Source organism: Pan paniscus, chromosome 6 (assembly GCF_029289425.2).
Source record: "Pan paniscus chromosome 6, NHGRI_mPanPan1-v2.0_pri, whole genome shotgun sequence".
Classification (NCBI taxonomy): domain Eukaryota; kingdom Metazoa; phylum Chordata; class Mammalia; order Primates; family Hominidae; genus Pan; species Pan paniscus.
The window spans coordinates 6,061,849-6,077,358 of record NC_073255.2 but is presented as its reverse complement, the minus strand read 5'-3'; the positions used below and the strand labels follow the sequence as shown (position 1 = coordinate 6,077,358).

The 15,510-nt window shown below is 53.8% G+C and overlaps 1 protein-coding gene across 8 annotated transcripts in view; it reads left to right on the top strand.

The window, feature by feature from the left end:
* C6H7orf50 (chromosome 6 C7orf50 homolog) overlaps positions 1–15,510 on the top strand; it is a 142,242-nt gene that overhangs the window by 9,116 nt on the left and 117,616 nt on the right. For all 8 annotated transcript variants that reach the window (XM_034963484.2, XM_034963483.3, XM_055115651.1 and 5 more), the window contains one exon: positions 3,551–3,680. In XM_034963484.2, coding sequence (XP_034819375.1) covers positions 3,552–3,680 — 129 coding nt within the window. In that variant the 5' untranslated portion in view covers position 3,551. The remainder of the gene's footprint in view (positions 1–3,550; positions 3,681–15,510) is intronic.

Here is a 15,510-nt window from a genome sequence, read left to right as displayed (position 1 = left end):
TTTTTAAATGATAACTTACAGAATGAATATAGATTTTACTTAACTTTTATAGTAATGGGTGTGTAAATATTTGCTGAACTTTTCTTATTTCTCTCACAAGGTAATTGGCTGGCATGGTCTTTTGTCTTTCCAGAGCCCCTGTTTCAACATTATCTCATTCTTTCAAGATTTCTTATTACACAGCTAATTGAAATCTGTAGCCTCTGGCTTCTGATGCTTTTTAAAGATAAGGCTCAATTAAAGAATAAGGGGCTTGGGGTTTTCTGATTCCACAATAGGAATATTCTTCCAATGTGCTGTTACCAGTGACAGCCCCGAGTGGGAATGGGGGGAGCCCTTGTGCAGGCTCTGCCCTTTGGACAGGGCCTTTGCTCTTTGACTGTCTCCTTGGTTTCTGGCCTCACCTGGCATCCCAGGCCTGTCTTGACCTCCCCTGACTCTTTTTCACAGCGAAGGGTATTTAGACCACACCTGGGCTCTAGGTGGGCTCAATGCTGCCAGGCCCTTTCCATGATGATCATGCTTTTTAAACTGCTGCTCTCCTGTAACCTTTCCTGCTTTACTCTTCTTTTTTTTTTTTTTTTTTTTTTAAAAAAAAACGCAAGGTCTCATTCTTTTGCCCAGGCTGGAGTGCAGTGGTACAGTCATGGCTCACTGCAGCCTCGACCTCCCAGGCTCAAGCAATCCTCCCATCTCTACCTTCTGAGTAGCTGGGACCACAGGTGTGCACCACCAAGCATTGCCAATTTTTAAAAAATGTTTTGTAGACGTGGAGCCTCGCTATGTTGCCCAGGCTGGTCTCAAACTCCTGGGCTCAAGCAGTCTGCCCACCTCAGCCTCCCAGAATGCTGGGATGACAGGCGTGAGCCACTGTGCCTGGACTGTTTTACTTTTGGGGTGGGATCTGGCTTTCTGGGTGTTCCCTGGCTTACTGACGTGGTCCTTTGTGGGTGTGTGTCCGAGCCGTCCGGGCTGGAGGCCATGGTGAAGCAGCGTGCATGCCGTGTGTGCTGGTTGTTGAGCTCCTGTCTCTTGGCTCCCCAGCACCTCTGTGGCACCCCCCCGCCCCCACCCGCCCGGGGCCCACATAGCCTGGGGCTCTGCAGGACATTTTTCTGTTCTCAGCTCCTTTTAGGCTGCACCCAGTGGGGGCGGCAGAGGAGACTGGGAGCTGGAGGGTGGGGAGGAGTGTAGGGAGGAGTGTGGGTGAGGGGGTGGCCCTGGGGAGGGTGGGCATAGGAAGGGAGGGGTGGGGACAGGGGCATGGGGTCAGGTGAGGGCTTCTTCTGCTCCTGCTGTCCTGCATGAGTGAGCCCATGCAGGAGGCTTCGCTGCAGCAGCAGGCGTGGGCCGGGCCCCTGCTTCTCCCTCCTAAAAGCAGCCTTGTCCCTGCCCGCTGCCACCCCAGGTTGTTCCTTAGGTCCTGGCCACAGACGCCAGCACCCCTCCATCAGGGGCCCAGGGCCTGCTACCCCAGCCCCTCCAGCAGGCTCCCAAGTCTGGTGGCCTCAGCTGCCTCTTTCGGCTCCCTCATCACACAGTCCACAAAGGACACGGGTTCTGCCGTCCCTGGACTTCTCCGTCCTGGCGTGGTGTTCTGGAGACAGCTGTGCTGGAGAAAGGAGGCCTAACCACATGCCCCTTGAATGCCGCATCCACCCTCATACGTGGCCTGCTCCATGCTCCTTGCCCGCTCAGAGGAGACCCCAGACTCACGGTGGTCCTTGAGCCCCTCCACCCGAGGGGGCCAGGTGTCCTGTGATGGGCAGGAGCGGTGCCCGCAGCCCGTGTGGTGCCACAGCTTCCCTAGTTGATGGGGAGCATGAGTGAGCCTGATAGGAGAAAGTGAAAACAATTCAAAATATTCAGTAATTAGAGAGCAGGCAGATTTTCACCTTTGGGAAATTATGATAATGTCACTAAAAATGGTGTTTCTCTTCATCTTAAACACTTTGTGTTCATGTTCAGTTAGAAATATAGAATATGTAATCCATGTATGATTGCAGCTATGTTAAATAAAAACACTCAGAAAAAAGACCGAATGGGGCTGGGCACGGTGGCTCATGGCAGTGGCCCCAGCACTTGCGGAGGCCGAGGCAGAGGATGGCTTGAACCAAGGGGTTTAAGACCATCCTGGGCAGCATAGCAAGACCCTGCCTCTACAAAAAATTTAAGTTAGCCAGGCATGGTGGCATCCGCCTGTGGTTACAGCTGCTCAGGAGGCTGAGGTGGGAGGATGGCTTGAGCCTGGAATTTTGAGGATGCAGTGAGCCGAGATGGCGCCACTGCACTCCAGCCCGAGTGACAGGGTGGGATCAGCCAAGACGGCGCCACTGCACTCCAGCCTGGGTGACAGTGAGATGAGCCGAGATGGCGCCACTGCACTCCAGCCTGGGTGACAGTGAGATGAGCCGAGATGGCGCCACTGCACTCCAGCCCGAGTGACAGGGTGGGATCAGCCAAGACGGCGCCACTGCACTCCAGCCTGGGTGACAGTGAGATGAGCCGAGATGGCGCCACTGCACTCCAGCCTGGGTGACAGTGAGATGAGCCGAGATGGCGCCACTGCACTCCAGCCTGGGTGACAGGGTGGGATCAGCCGAGATGGCGCCACTGCACTCCAGCCTGGGTGACAGGGTGGGATCAGCCGAGATGGCGCCACTGCACTCCAGCCTGGGTGACAGGGTGGGATCAGCCGAGATGGCGCCACTGCACTCCAGCCTGGGTGACAGGGTGGGACGAGCCGAGATGGCGCCACTGCACTCCAGCCTGGGTGACGGTGGGACGAGCCGAGATCGCGCCACTGCACTCCAGCCTGGGTGACAGGGTGGGACGAGCCGAGATGGCGCCACTGCACTCCAGCCTGGGTGACAGGGTGGGACGAGCCGAGATGGCGCCACTGCACTCCAGCCTGGGTGACAGGGTGGGACCAGCCGAGATGGCGCCACTGCACTCCAGCCTGGGTGACAGGGTGGGACCAGCCGAGATGGCGCCACTGCACTCCAGCCTGGGTGACAGGGTGGGACCAGCCGAGATGGCGCCACTGCACTCCAGCCTGGGTGACAGGGTGGGACCAGCCGAGATGGCGCCACTGCGCTCCAGCCTGGGTGACAGGGTGGGACCAGCCGAGATGGCGCCACTGCGCTCCAGCCTGGGTGACAGGGTGGGACCAGCTGAGATGGCGCCACTGCACTCCAGCCTGGGTGACAGGGTGGGATGAGCTGAGATGGCGCCACTGCACTCCAGCCTGGGTGACAGTGAGATGAGCCGAGATCGCGCCACTGCACTCCAGCCTGCGTGACAGAGTGAGGCCCTGACTCAAAAAAAAAAAAAAAAAAAGACAGAAAGGAAATATACCAAAATGTGTCAAGCTGGTTGTCCATAGGTTATGAAATGTGGGAGTTTGAGTTTATTTTAACTTTTATATGTTTTCCATAATACTCTTTTTTTTTTTTAATGGGAGAGTGCCCTACCTCTTTTTATTTAAAAATCTTATATGAGTTAAGCCTTTTATTTCCTTGTCTTCAGCAATTTACTTTCTCTGTTGCAGGATGGCAAAACAGAAGAGAAAAGTTCCTGAAGTGACAGAGAAAAAGAACAAAAAGCTGAAGAAGGCGTCAGCAGAGGGGCCACTGCTGGGCCCTGAGGCTGCACCAAGTGGCGAAGGAGCCGGCTCCAAGGTAAGGCTGCCTGTGCTTCACTGGCCCTGCCCTCTGGGATCCACCTGTTATCTGATCCGGAGGGAGAGGGGGCAGCTCAGCCTGCTGGTCTCTGTGGAGCAGAGGCTGGAACAGGTGCGGAGGCGTGGTTGGGCTTGGTGCCTTCCAGAAGCGTTTGTAGGACAAAGAAGGATTTTAGTAAATTTTGAGTTGGAACCCTATGACTGCCTTTCTTAGCTGCCAGGAAACTGCTGTTTTGGGTGCCGTGTTGTGTAGGGGACTTGGTGGCGGCATGCAGGATGGTGAGGGGCCTGCAGCAGGCCTTCGGTTGGGCCCTGAGAAGGTGCGAGGGGCGGCTCCTCACCTGGGCATGTGCAGAGGGGTGTCCTGAAAGCCTGTGTTTAAAAATGCACATCTAGAAATGTTCGTGTCGAATAACACGATTATTGTCCGTTTGAAAGTCACCTATTGGTATCACTTTCTAAACGGTGTGCAGTGGATTATGAATAACGTTGAGATTTGAGTATCCACCACCATTCAGTTGAAAAGACACGTGAGCCATCTTCTCCTAAAGTGATGCATTTTTATTCTTCGTTTTCTTGAGACACAGTCTCTGTCGCCCAGGCTGGAGTGCAGTGGTGGGATCTCAGCTCAGTGCAACCTCCATCTCCTGGGTTCCAGCGATTTTCCTGCCTCTGCCCCACAGGTAGCCAAGACTGCAGGTGCACACCACCACACCCGACTAGTTTTTTGTATATTTGATAGAGACCGGGTTTCACCATGTTGGCCAGGCTGGTCTTGAAACTCCCGACCTCAAGTGATGCACCCACCTCGGCCTCCCAATATGCTGGAATTACAGGCGTGAGCCACCGCACCTGGCCTGCATTTTTATTCTTTTTTTTTTTTTTTTTTTGAGACAGAGTCTCGCTCTGTCACCCAGGCTGGAGTGCAGTGGCGCCATCTTGGCTCACTGCCAGCTCCGCCTCCCAGGTTCATGCACTCTCCTGTCTCAGCCTCCTGAGTAGCTGGGACTACAGGCGCCTACCACCACGCCCAGCTAATTTTTTGTATTTTTTAGTAGAGACGGGGTTTCACCATGTTAGCCGGGATGGTCTTGACCTCCTGACCTCGTGATCCACCCGCCTCGGCCTCCCAAAGTGCTGGGATTACAGGTGTGAGCCACTGCGCCAGGCCCTGCATTTTTATTCTTGAAAGTGTTTTATTATGTACTGTATCGTTTATCTTCCACAAAAAGATGCATATACATTTAAATTTGAAAATATAAAAAATTTTTTGACCCACCAAGTTCTGAGTGTTAAAATTTTTCTTCTACATTGAGCTGTGTTTACCATTAGTAGCATGCAGTTGATCAAAACAGCGTAATAGATTAGGAATTTTCACAAATGATTCTACATAAAGTGAAATCTGACGACGCGTGCATCACATCGTGATAAGAGCATTGTCACCCCGTGTTACCACCCCGTGGAAGGGCAGGGCTTTCCGTGTCTGCGGTTGGCACAGTCACCCGTGGATCCGCGCTGTCATTGCTCGAGAGAAAGCGGGTTTCCACGGGCTTTGTTCCTGTTCTCATGTCAGATTTCAGTGCTGAGCACCCTTGCTGACATAGATGAGTAAATGGGAACAAGAGTAGTGTTGTAGCTTTGTTGCTTAAGTCCTTAAACTTTGAGACCATTCTGTGGTTTGGGCACATATTTTCAGGATTTATTTTAAAGCTCTATCAGTAAGTGACAGGTAGACTGGGTCCCTGAGTTGTGCAGGGGCTCGGTGCTGGCTTGTTACATTTGTTCACTTCCCCAGGGTGACACCAGGGTTCAAGCTTGGCCATTGATTAGTGCTGGAGGTCTCGTGCCCGGGGCAGTGTGCCATTGTGAGATGTGGGGTGGCAGGTGGCCCTGTTTTTCATGAAATGAGAAAATGGCCACTGTGCAAAGGGAGGTGGAAAGGGGGAGCCCACGCGGGCCCTTCAAAGCGGCTTCCAGCAGGAGGTGGGCACAGCCAGTGCTTGGAGGGGTCGGTCTCTGGGCTACCCAGCCGCGGATGCCCGGGACGGTGGAGTGTGCCTGGTTGCTGGGTGTGGCCCAGCTCACTCTGGGATCCTGTCCAGTGAGGCAGTGCTGAGCTCTCAGAAGGTGGTGTGGGATCACGTCCACCACGTCTGTGGCTGCAGGCGGCTCAGCAGGCGTGGGTGGAGGGGAGAAGCTGGGGTGTGTGCCTAGAGGAGGTCCTGGCTGTCTCGGAGGGTCGTCTCTCACTGCCACCCCCCGGGCGAGGGAAGCTAGACAGCACCCCAAACACAGCCAGACAGCTTGTCCTGGGCTCTCTAGCAGAACACCCCAAGGTCACCCGGAGGCTGAGGCCTGGCAGGTGCAGAGGTCCTGCGGCTCCCGCGCAGCGGGTCAGCAGGCAGCCCCGCGTTCCGCCTGAGCCTCACCTTGAATTTTGGCTCCTCCTCCGCAGGCTGTTGAATTCCTGTGTCCCCCAGGCCGACTGCCTCTTACTCACTCCTTCTTCACAGCCTGAGGTCCAGTTGTGCTTTTTAGTTTGGGTTCCAGATGGACCCTGGTTTCCTGAGAGCTGTTGGAGCTCTTGTTCTGTGGTTCAGCCCAGTCTCAATTCCGCAGAGCCTCAGGCACACACGACTTTGGTGGGCGCGGCATCACCCTGGACTTTTTGAGTTGAGTCAAGAGGCTTCTGGCTCTCCCTTCTTGGTGAACCCTCCTCCAGCCAGATCCCCACACAGGCCGCTGGTCACTGGCAGGACCCCCAAGACAGCTCGGCTTACAGTGACTGTGGGCAGAGGTTAAAACTCCTGCCCAAGTGAGGGAGTGGTGTCTGTCCTTTTGTTTAGGTTCAAGTAATTATTTTAAAGTATGTGATTATTTTTCATTGTTAAAATACGTGTTGATTAAAAGAAAGCTGGAAAGCAAGAGGGGAAAGAAGAAAGCCTTTGTTTCCTCCAGCTCCGCTTTGAGGGCTGGACTCTGCTGGTCTGTAACATGCGGCTGCCGGCAGAGTCACCAACTCTCACTTGGCTTTCCGGCCACTGGTGTGGAGTTGGTCTCAGGCCCGCCCAGCTGAGCGTTGGGAAGCGACCTGGAGCTGGTTCCTTAGCCTTTGGAGGAGCTGGCAGCGGGAAGAGGGCCTGGGAAGCCAGGGAATGCGGTCTCGGTGGAGCCCGTTCACCAGCAGGGGTCGGCAGCACGTTCCTTCCGAGGGAGCTGGCGGAGGGAGCTGCCTTCAGCTGGATTCTCTGCAAACTGCATGCCCCTGTGGCCAGTTTCCAGGCTACTGGGAGGGTTTTCAGATGGAGTGTGGGGGCTCAGGGGCTCATGTTCTTGTATGTCTGGGAGCCAGTCTCCCAGCGAAATGGGGTGTCTCTGCTAATATGGATATTTCCTTGCTGACTCTCCCTGGTTCTCATGGGAAATTGTTTAAAAAAAAAAAAGTTTCAAGCGTTTTTGTGAAGCTGAACCCAAGTGCTTAGGAGGGTGGGCGGCTGGGCCTGGGGAGCAGCATTCCTGGGCTCCGGCGGAGCGTGTGGAAAAGTACTGCGCTGCTTCCCTCCCCTCCCCCAGTGGATCCTGGATGAACCTCCGGAATCCACCATCGAGGATGGAGAAGCCTGTGTCCCCCCGTGGGCCATGGTGTTGTCCTCCCAGCAACGTCCGTCTGGGGAGCCTGCGGGTCAGCGGCCACTCCCGGGGCCCCGTGCAGCCTCTTCCCACAGCATGAGCACTCTGAGCTTGCGCCAGGATTGCCGCCATGTCCCCAAGTGATGGGAACTTCATCGCCCCTTGGGGAGTGTTCCTTCAGCGTTCCGGTTCCCACTCAGGCCTGTGGGCTTGGCCCGGGAAGCCTCCTGGGCCGGGTGCACTCACTCTCCCAGGCTTCAGTCCCTGGTGCCTCTGTCTGGCACTGGTGAGGTTTGGCCGTTCCTCGGTCCTGGGCACCAGGGCCTCAGGGTCTCGGCTCTGGGTGTTGTTTGCTGAGCTCCCCATCCCGGAGGGCCCTGCTCTCCTGGAGTGCTGGGGAGGTGGGTGGCTTGTGGTGGCCCCGGCAGGAGGAACAGTTGCTCCCATGGGCCTGTCTCGTGTCTTGGTGACTGGGCTGTATGATTGCCCACTGGTCTTAGGAGGGACTGGCACCTGCCGCTTCTGTCCTCCTCAGCTCTGCGGGCAGGAAGTTCTGCCGCTGGGGTTGGCGCCTTGGGCCTTTCCTCTTGTGGACCAGAGGGGTCCCAGGGTTTGCCCTGTCTGCTTCCTGTTTCATAGCTAAGCCCTCCCTGGGGAGCTGGGGTTTAGGAGTTCTGTTTTCACGTTCCTTTAACCCTTCCAGGCCTGGTTTCCCACTTGAGCGGGTTGTGAGGATGAAGTTTCAAATGACACATGTCCTTCGGGAGGACTGTGGGGCCCCGGCTGAGCCAGGCCTGCTGCCCAGCATCCCTTGGGGTCGGCGGACGTGGTGGGAGGTCATGTGACTCGGCAGGTCTTTGTGTCTTTCGCCCTCCCCCTGCCTCTCCAGTCTCACTAAAGGGGACCCTTAGCTTCTCTGTTTCTGTCTGAAGCCACGGAGCCGTATGCGGGGGAAGGCGGCATACGCATGACCACCCCATGCAGAGCCAGCCGAGTGGCTGCTGGTGTGGAGGCCCCTGTGATGACTTGGCCGCCTCCCTGCTGCTGTCAGTGCTGTTTGGCTGCCTGGAAATGGAAGGTGGGCTCCCTCAGTCCACTGCTGTCAGCATGTCAGCAGAACCCCCCTGGCTTCCTCTGCCTCGTAAGAATCCCTTATGTGTGCAACACTTTCCGTCCCCACGAGCATCTTGACAGCTGATTCTCAGCAGCCTGGAGGTGCCAGGGGCAGAGGCGTGGGTGCTGTGCTGGTTTCAGTCACCCGGCCAGCTGGTCCTGGGGAAGAGACTCACCCCTGGTTTCTGACTCTGGTTACCTCATGGAGCCCACTAGCAGAGACCAGGATCCCTTCCTGTGGCTGGCTGCGAGCCGGCGGAGCCTCAGTCGAGGGCAGGGTCCATGTGTCGAGGTGCCGTGTAAGGACCATGAGGGCTCAGACAAGGCCTCGGGCGTGTGCAGCATGCTGCCCTGTGTGAGTGCAGTGGGTGGGTGCAGCACGCTGCCCTGTGTGAGTGCGGTGGGTGGGTGCAGCACGCTGCCCTGTGTGAGTGCGGTGGGTGGGTGCAGCACGCTGCCCTGTGTGAATGCAGTGGGTGGGTGCAGCACGCTGCCCTGTGTGAGTGCAGTGGCCACAGAAGGCTTCGTGGGCCACAGTAAGCCCAGGGTACCATGTTCCCAGGTGCAGTCTTTCTGGCCCTGGGTGTTTCGTGGTCTTGGCTGTAAACCCACCTGGCGTGACCGCCTGGCTGTGGGGCTTGCGCCTCGCACAGCCAGAACGTGGGGCACAGGTGGTGGTCAGCGGAAGGGAGCAGGGCTACTTGGCTTGAACCGGCGTGTAGAGGCTCTGGATTTGCTGCTTTTGTAATCTTGAAAATCAGTGTGTATTACTTGAGCATGAAGCCCACAGCTTTATAAAACCATCAAATGAGGCCGTGAACTTCATGGCCTTGAGAATTTGCTCTGATCCAAAATACTTAAGACCAATGGTATTTTGCCCCAAGAAGCATTACTGCCCTGGCAGTGGGATTGTGTGTCATTGAACTCTTGGGGCTGAGTAGTGGCTGGTGTTTGTGGAGGCTCCCTGGGAGCCCGAATTGTTTTTCTTAGTAGAATTCCACCCACCCCCACCACATTGTTTTTATTTTCTCCTGTCTGACTGCTGCATGCCGGGTTGTCTGCCGACTGAATTTTGAACTCATACATGTACAGGGCTGAAAGGCAGGTGGAACCTGAGGAACAGTCTTACGTGTGGGGGAACTGAGACCCCGAGAACTTGTGTGGTCTCCCTGAAGCCCGCGTAGGCAGCGGGAGGCCGGCTCCCTCCTCCATCCCTGCCGGCCGCGCTGCCCCGTGTCCATCCGTTTTTGATCCGTTTTTGTGGCTGAGTAAAATAGTCCATCTGCCCCATGTCCATTCATTTTTGGGGCTGAGTAATAGTTCATGGGCTGTCTGCCAGCCGCACTGCCCCATGTCCATCTGTTTTTGATCCGTTTTCATGGCTAATAGTTCATGGGCCGCCTGTCGGCCGTGCTGCCCCGTGTCCATCCGTTTTTGGGACTGAGTAAAATAGTCCATGGTGCGGAATGATCACAGATTCTCTCACCCGTTTACCAGGGTTTGGAGACTGAGTTGTTTCCAGCTTAGGGCTGTTATGAATGTGCTGTGAACATTTGCATCTGCGACTTTCTATGCTTTCGTTCCGAGGACCGGAATTGCTGGATCCTATAGTAAGTGCGTGGTTAATTTTTTGAGAAGCTGCTGGCCGGGTACGGTGGCTCGTGCCTGTAATCTCAGCACTTTTGGGAGGCCGAGGCAGAAGGATCACTTGAGTTCAGGAGTTTGAGACCAGCCGGGGCAACATGGTGAAACCCTGTCTGTATAAAAAATACAAAAATTGGCCAGGCATGGTGGCGTGCACCTGTAATCTCAGCTGCTAGGGAGGCGAAGATGGGAGAATCACCAGAGGCTGCAGTGAGCCAAGATTGCACCACTGTACTCCAGCCTGGGTGACAGAGCGAGACCCTGTCTAAAAATTAAAAAAAACCCAAAATGTTGAACAAAAAGGAAGCATGAGGGTCCTGGCGCCTCCACACCCTGGTCGACACGCGGTGCTGCTAGCTTCTTAATCTTGGCAGCTCTGGTAAGTGCTGTCTTGTCATACTGAGTATGTGGTTTTAAAAAACAGCTTTTTATTGAGGTATAATTTTTGGCTGCTCTTATAGGTGTAGTTTCATCATTCTGAGTATGTGGTTTTAAAAAACAGCTTTTTATTGAGATATAATTGATGTAAGGTCAGTTTTTTCTTTATGACTTCTGTTTTTTTCTTCCGAAAGAAGTGCTTCTCTTTTATATTTTTTAGAACCAATTTAAATTTGTTTTATGTGTGATAGGGATCTAACTTCTTTTGTTCTAAAAGAAAGATACACTTGCCTTAGAATCTTTTGTTGAGCATTCTATCCCTTTTTTTTTTTTTTTTTTTTTTGACGGAGTTTCGCTCTTGTTGCCCAGGCTGGAGTGCAGTGACACAATCTCAGCTCACCACAACCTCTGCCTCCCGGGTTCAAGCAATTCTCCTCTCTCAGCCTCCCGAGTAGCTGGAATTACAGGCATGTGCCACCACGCCCAGCTAATTTTGTATTTTTTTGTAGAGACAGAGTTTCGCCTTGTTGGCTGGGCTGGTCTTGAACTCCTGACCTCAGGTGAGCAGCCTGCCTCGGCCTCCCAAAAGTGCTGAAATCACAGGCGTGAGCCACTGCGCCCAGCCGAGAGTTGCACTTTCTCCATGTCCTCGCCAGCACTGTGATATGTGACCTTCTGATTCTAGATATCCTAGTGTGTCTGGGAAGTACACTTGCAGGTATTTTCTCCCATTCTGTGGCTTCTCTTTCACTTTCTTGATGTCCTTTGAGGCGCTTAAGATTTCGATTTTGATGAAGACCAGCTGATCTATTTTTCTTTTGTTGCCGGTGCTTTTGATACCACATCTAAGAAGCAAGCCTCCTGCCTTGGCCTCTCAAAGTGCTGGGAATACAGGTGTGAGCCCCTGTGTCTGGCTTTACATTTACGTTTTTGATTTGTTTTTTGTGAATTGTTGAGTGTAGTGCAAGGTGGAGATACGGTTTCATTCTTCTGCATGTGAATATCTACTTGCCCCAGCTCTGCTTGTTGAAAAGACAGTTCTTTTATCATTTGAATTGTCTTAGAATCCTGGTTAGAATATCCTATTAACAGGTGTGTGCCACCACGCCTGGCTAATTTTGTATTTTTAGTAGAGACGGGGTTTCACCATGTTGGCCGGGATGGTCTCGATCTCTAGACCTCATGATCCTCCTGCCTCGGCCTCCCAAAGTGCTGGGATTACAGGCGTGAGCCACTGCGCCCAGCCCACAATAGCCTATTTTTTTTTAAGAGTCTCATAGTATTCCATTATCTTGTTATACCGTAATTGATTTAGTGAGGTCCTTACCACACTGTTTAATACTTTAGTTTTTTTAAAAAAAATATGCTTTAATATCTAGCAAAGTAAGTACCTCTTTTTTTTTTTTTTTTTTTTTTTGGTAGAGATGGGGTCTCACTATCTTGCCCAGGCTGGTCTCAAACTCCTGGGCTCAAGTGATTCTCCCTCCTCAGGCCTCCCAAAGTCCTGATATTACAGGCGTGAGCCACCTTGCCCGGCCATAAGAAACTCTTTCTTCATTGTTTTTTTGGACAGTGTTCTTGGCCTTTTATTTATGTGAATTTTGGAATCAGCTTTTCTACTCCACGAACATTTTTTTGCAACTTATTGAGGTTGTCTTTTCTGTCATTCAGGAAAGTTTTATGGTTTTCTCTGGAAAGGTCTTGCTTGTTTCTTGTTAGGATTCTTGATACTTTTGAGTCTGTTTCCTCCTTTGGTGTGTCATAATGGTTATTGATGGTGTATTGGGAAGTTATAGATAATTTGGATGTTGATCTTAGAGCTAACAACGATGCTGAGTTTTCTAATTCTATTGTCAATTGATTCTCTTGTATCGGGTTTTTTAAGTAAGCGAAAATGTCTGCAGAGAATGGCAGGTGTGTCTCCACTTCGTGTTTATGCCGTCTTTGTTTTTCTTCTAGCAACGGCTAGGACTTTTGAGCCAGTGTTGTATGATAGAGGTGATCATCTTTAATATGACCATATAATTCACATTTTCCAAAGCAGAACTACTTTTTTGTTTCTGGCTTAACCCAGAAGCCTGGTGTTTTAATATTTTTGCTGGGTAAGCGTTGTGCTGTGGTTTTCTTGTTTTGGTCTCAGTTGAATTCTGAAGGAAACATAGTGTGGCTCTCTGGGTGAGAAGATGGGCAGCATGTGACACTGGCAGCATTCCCGTAGCAGGAACGATGGGCTTCCTTTTTGTCTGTTTTTGAATAAGCACAGGCCTGTGGTCCCAGCTTCTAGGGGGGCTGAGGTGGGAGGATCCCTTGAGCTCAGGAGTTCAGGGCCAGCCTGGGCAACGTAGCAAGACCTGGTCTCTAGAAAACAAAACAAAATGAAAAAGGCATGTGGGTGATGGAAGCCGGTCGGTAGAGCTGGAGCGATGTCATGCTGCGTGGGCGTTGGTGATGGAAGCCGGTCCTAGAGCTGTAGTGATGTCATCATCCTGCGTGGGCGTTGGTGATGGAAGCCGGTCCGTAGAGCTGTAGTGATGTCATCCTGCGTGGGCGTCGGTGATGGAAGCCGGTCCGTAGAACTGCAGTGATGTCATCCTGCGTGGGCGTCGGTGATGGAAGCCGGTCCGTAGAGCTCTAGTGATGTCATCATCCTGCGTGGGCGTCGGTGATGGAAGCCGGTCCGTAGAACTACAGTGATGTCATCATCCTGCGTGGGCGTCGGTGATGGAAGCCAGTCCGTAGAACTGCAGTGATGTCATCCTGCGTGGGCGTCGGTGATGGAAGCCGGTCCGTAGAACTACAGTGATGTCATCATCCTGCGTGGGCGTCGGTGATGGAAGCCGGTCCGTAGAACTGCAGTGATGTCATCATCCTGCGTGGGCGTCGGTGATGGAAGCCGGTCCGTAGAACTGTAGTGATGTCATCATCCTGCGTGGGCGTTGGTGATGGAAGCCGGTCCTAGAGCTGTAGTGATGTCATCATCCTGCGTGGGCGTCGGTGATGGAAGCCGGTCCGTAGAACTGCAGTGATGTCATCCTGCGTGGGCGTCGGTGATGGAAGCCGGTCCGTAGAACTGCAGTGATGTCATCATCCTGCGTGGGCGTTGGTGATGGAAGCTGGTCCATAGAACTGCAGTGATGTCATCATCCTGCGTGGGCGTCGGTGATGGAAGCCGGTCCGTAGAACTGCAGTGATGTCATCCTGCGTGGGCGTCGGTGATGGAAGCCGGTCTGTAGAACTGTAGTGATGTCATCATCCTGCGTGGGCGTCGGTGATGGAAGCCGGTCCGTAGAATTGTAGTGATGTCATCATCCTGCGTGGGCGTCGGTGATGGAAGCCGGTCCCTGGAGCTGTAGTGATGTCATCCTGCGTGGGCGTTGGTGATGGAAGCCGGTCCGTAGAGCTGTAGTGATGTCATCCTGCGTGGGCGTTGGTGATGGAAGCCGGTCCCTGGAGCTGTAGTGATGTCATCCTGCGTGGGCGTTGGTGATGGAAGCCGGTCCTAGAGCTGTAGTGATGTCATCCTGCGTGGGCGTTGGTGATGGAAGCCGGTCCGTAGAGCTGTAGTGATGTCATCCTGCGTGGGCGTTGGTGATGGAAGCCGGTCCGTGGAGCTGTAGTGATGCCATCCTGCGTGGGCGTTGGTGATGGAAGCCGGTCCATAGAGCTGTAGTGTTGTCATCATACTGCGTGGGCATTGGTGATGGAAGCCGTCCCTAGAGCTGCAGTGATGTCATCCTGCATGGGCGTCGGTGATGGAAGCCGGTCCGTAGAGCTGTAGTGTTGTCATCATACTGCGTGGGCATTGGTGATGGAAGCCGTCCCTAGAGCTGTAGTGATGTCATCCTGTGTGGGCGTTGGTGATGGAAGCGGTCCCTAGAGCTGTAGTGATGTCATCCTGCGTGGGCGTTGGTGATGGAAGCCGGTCCGTAGCGCTGTAGTGATGTCATCCTGCATGGGCGTTGGTGATGGAAGCCGGTCCGTAGCGCTGTAGTGATGTCATCCTGCATGGGCGTTGGTGATGGAAGCCTGTCCGTAGAGCTGTAGTGAAGTCATCCTGCGTGGGCGTTGGTGACGGAAGCCTGTCCGTAGAGCTGTAGTGATGTCATCCTGCATGGGCGTTGGTGATGAGGAGGGTGGATGGCGTCTGACCTGGGAGGTGATGGGGAGCGCCTCCTGATTTCCTGTTCTCTGTGTTAAATAGCAAACATCCCCTGGCGCCCGGTGAGGGCGAGCCTGGGGGCTGGGTCTGTGGTGGGGCGTTTCCCAAAGGGTGGGCAGTGGCAGGGCCGGGGCCGTTTCTCATCTCAGTGAATGCCCAAGAAGTGTTTGGAGAAATTTAACACGCAGACATGATGAAAATCAAACAGTTTCTTCCCTCTCCCCAAGAAACACTCCTAAAAAACAGCAAAGATTTATTATAAAATGAGACGTATCTTTTTGGATCTTATTTATCTCAAAAGATGAGAATTTTTAAGCAAGTAGAGACTTTGAATTGTTTCCGCCAAAGCATGAGCTTTCACTTTTGTGGGCTGCAGCCTGGTAACAGACATGCCCACGGTATCCACGAAGGCGAAACAGGACCCCCACAGGCATCTCAAACAGGAAGGGGTTTAACACAGGGAGTTTGGTGCTTATGGGTTTGCTGGGAAGGCTGCAGAGTGACCATGGCTCCCACCCACGTCCAACCCTGCAACCCTGTGAGAGCAGCTGCTTCGTGCGGGGCAGGGGCAGCTCTCCTGCGAGCCCCTCCACCTCCCCTCCTGCCCTGTGGGGCCTCGGACACCTGCCCAACCCCCCGGGCAGAATGGCTCCCGGGCCACCCTCGTTTCTGAGCCCCGGCTCACCCCGTGATTTGGGCCTGGCGATTCCTTGCTCTTGTCAGCCCTGGTTTGCTGGTGTTCCTGATCACCATCTCTTTCCTTCACCCATGGGAGAGCTGGCCTCAGTCCTTCCGTAAAGGCCAGCTGGGGAAGGGGCTAGCCCTTGGGCCCCGCGCCCATCACGGCCTGTGGAGCAGGAGCAGCGTTAGGCCATGAGCGGCCGAGCGGGGGCAGCCGTGTCCA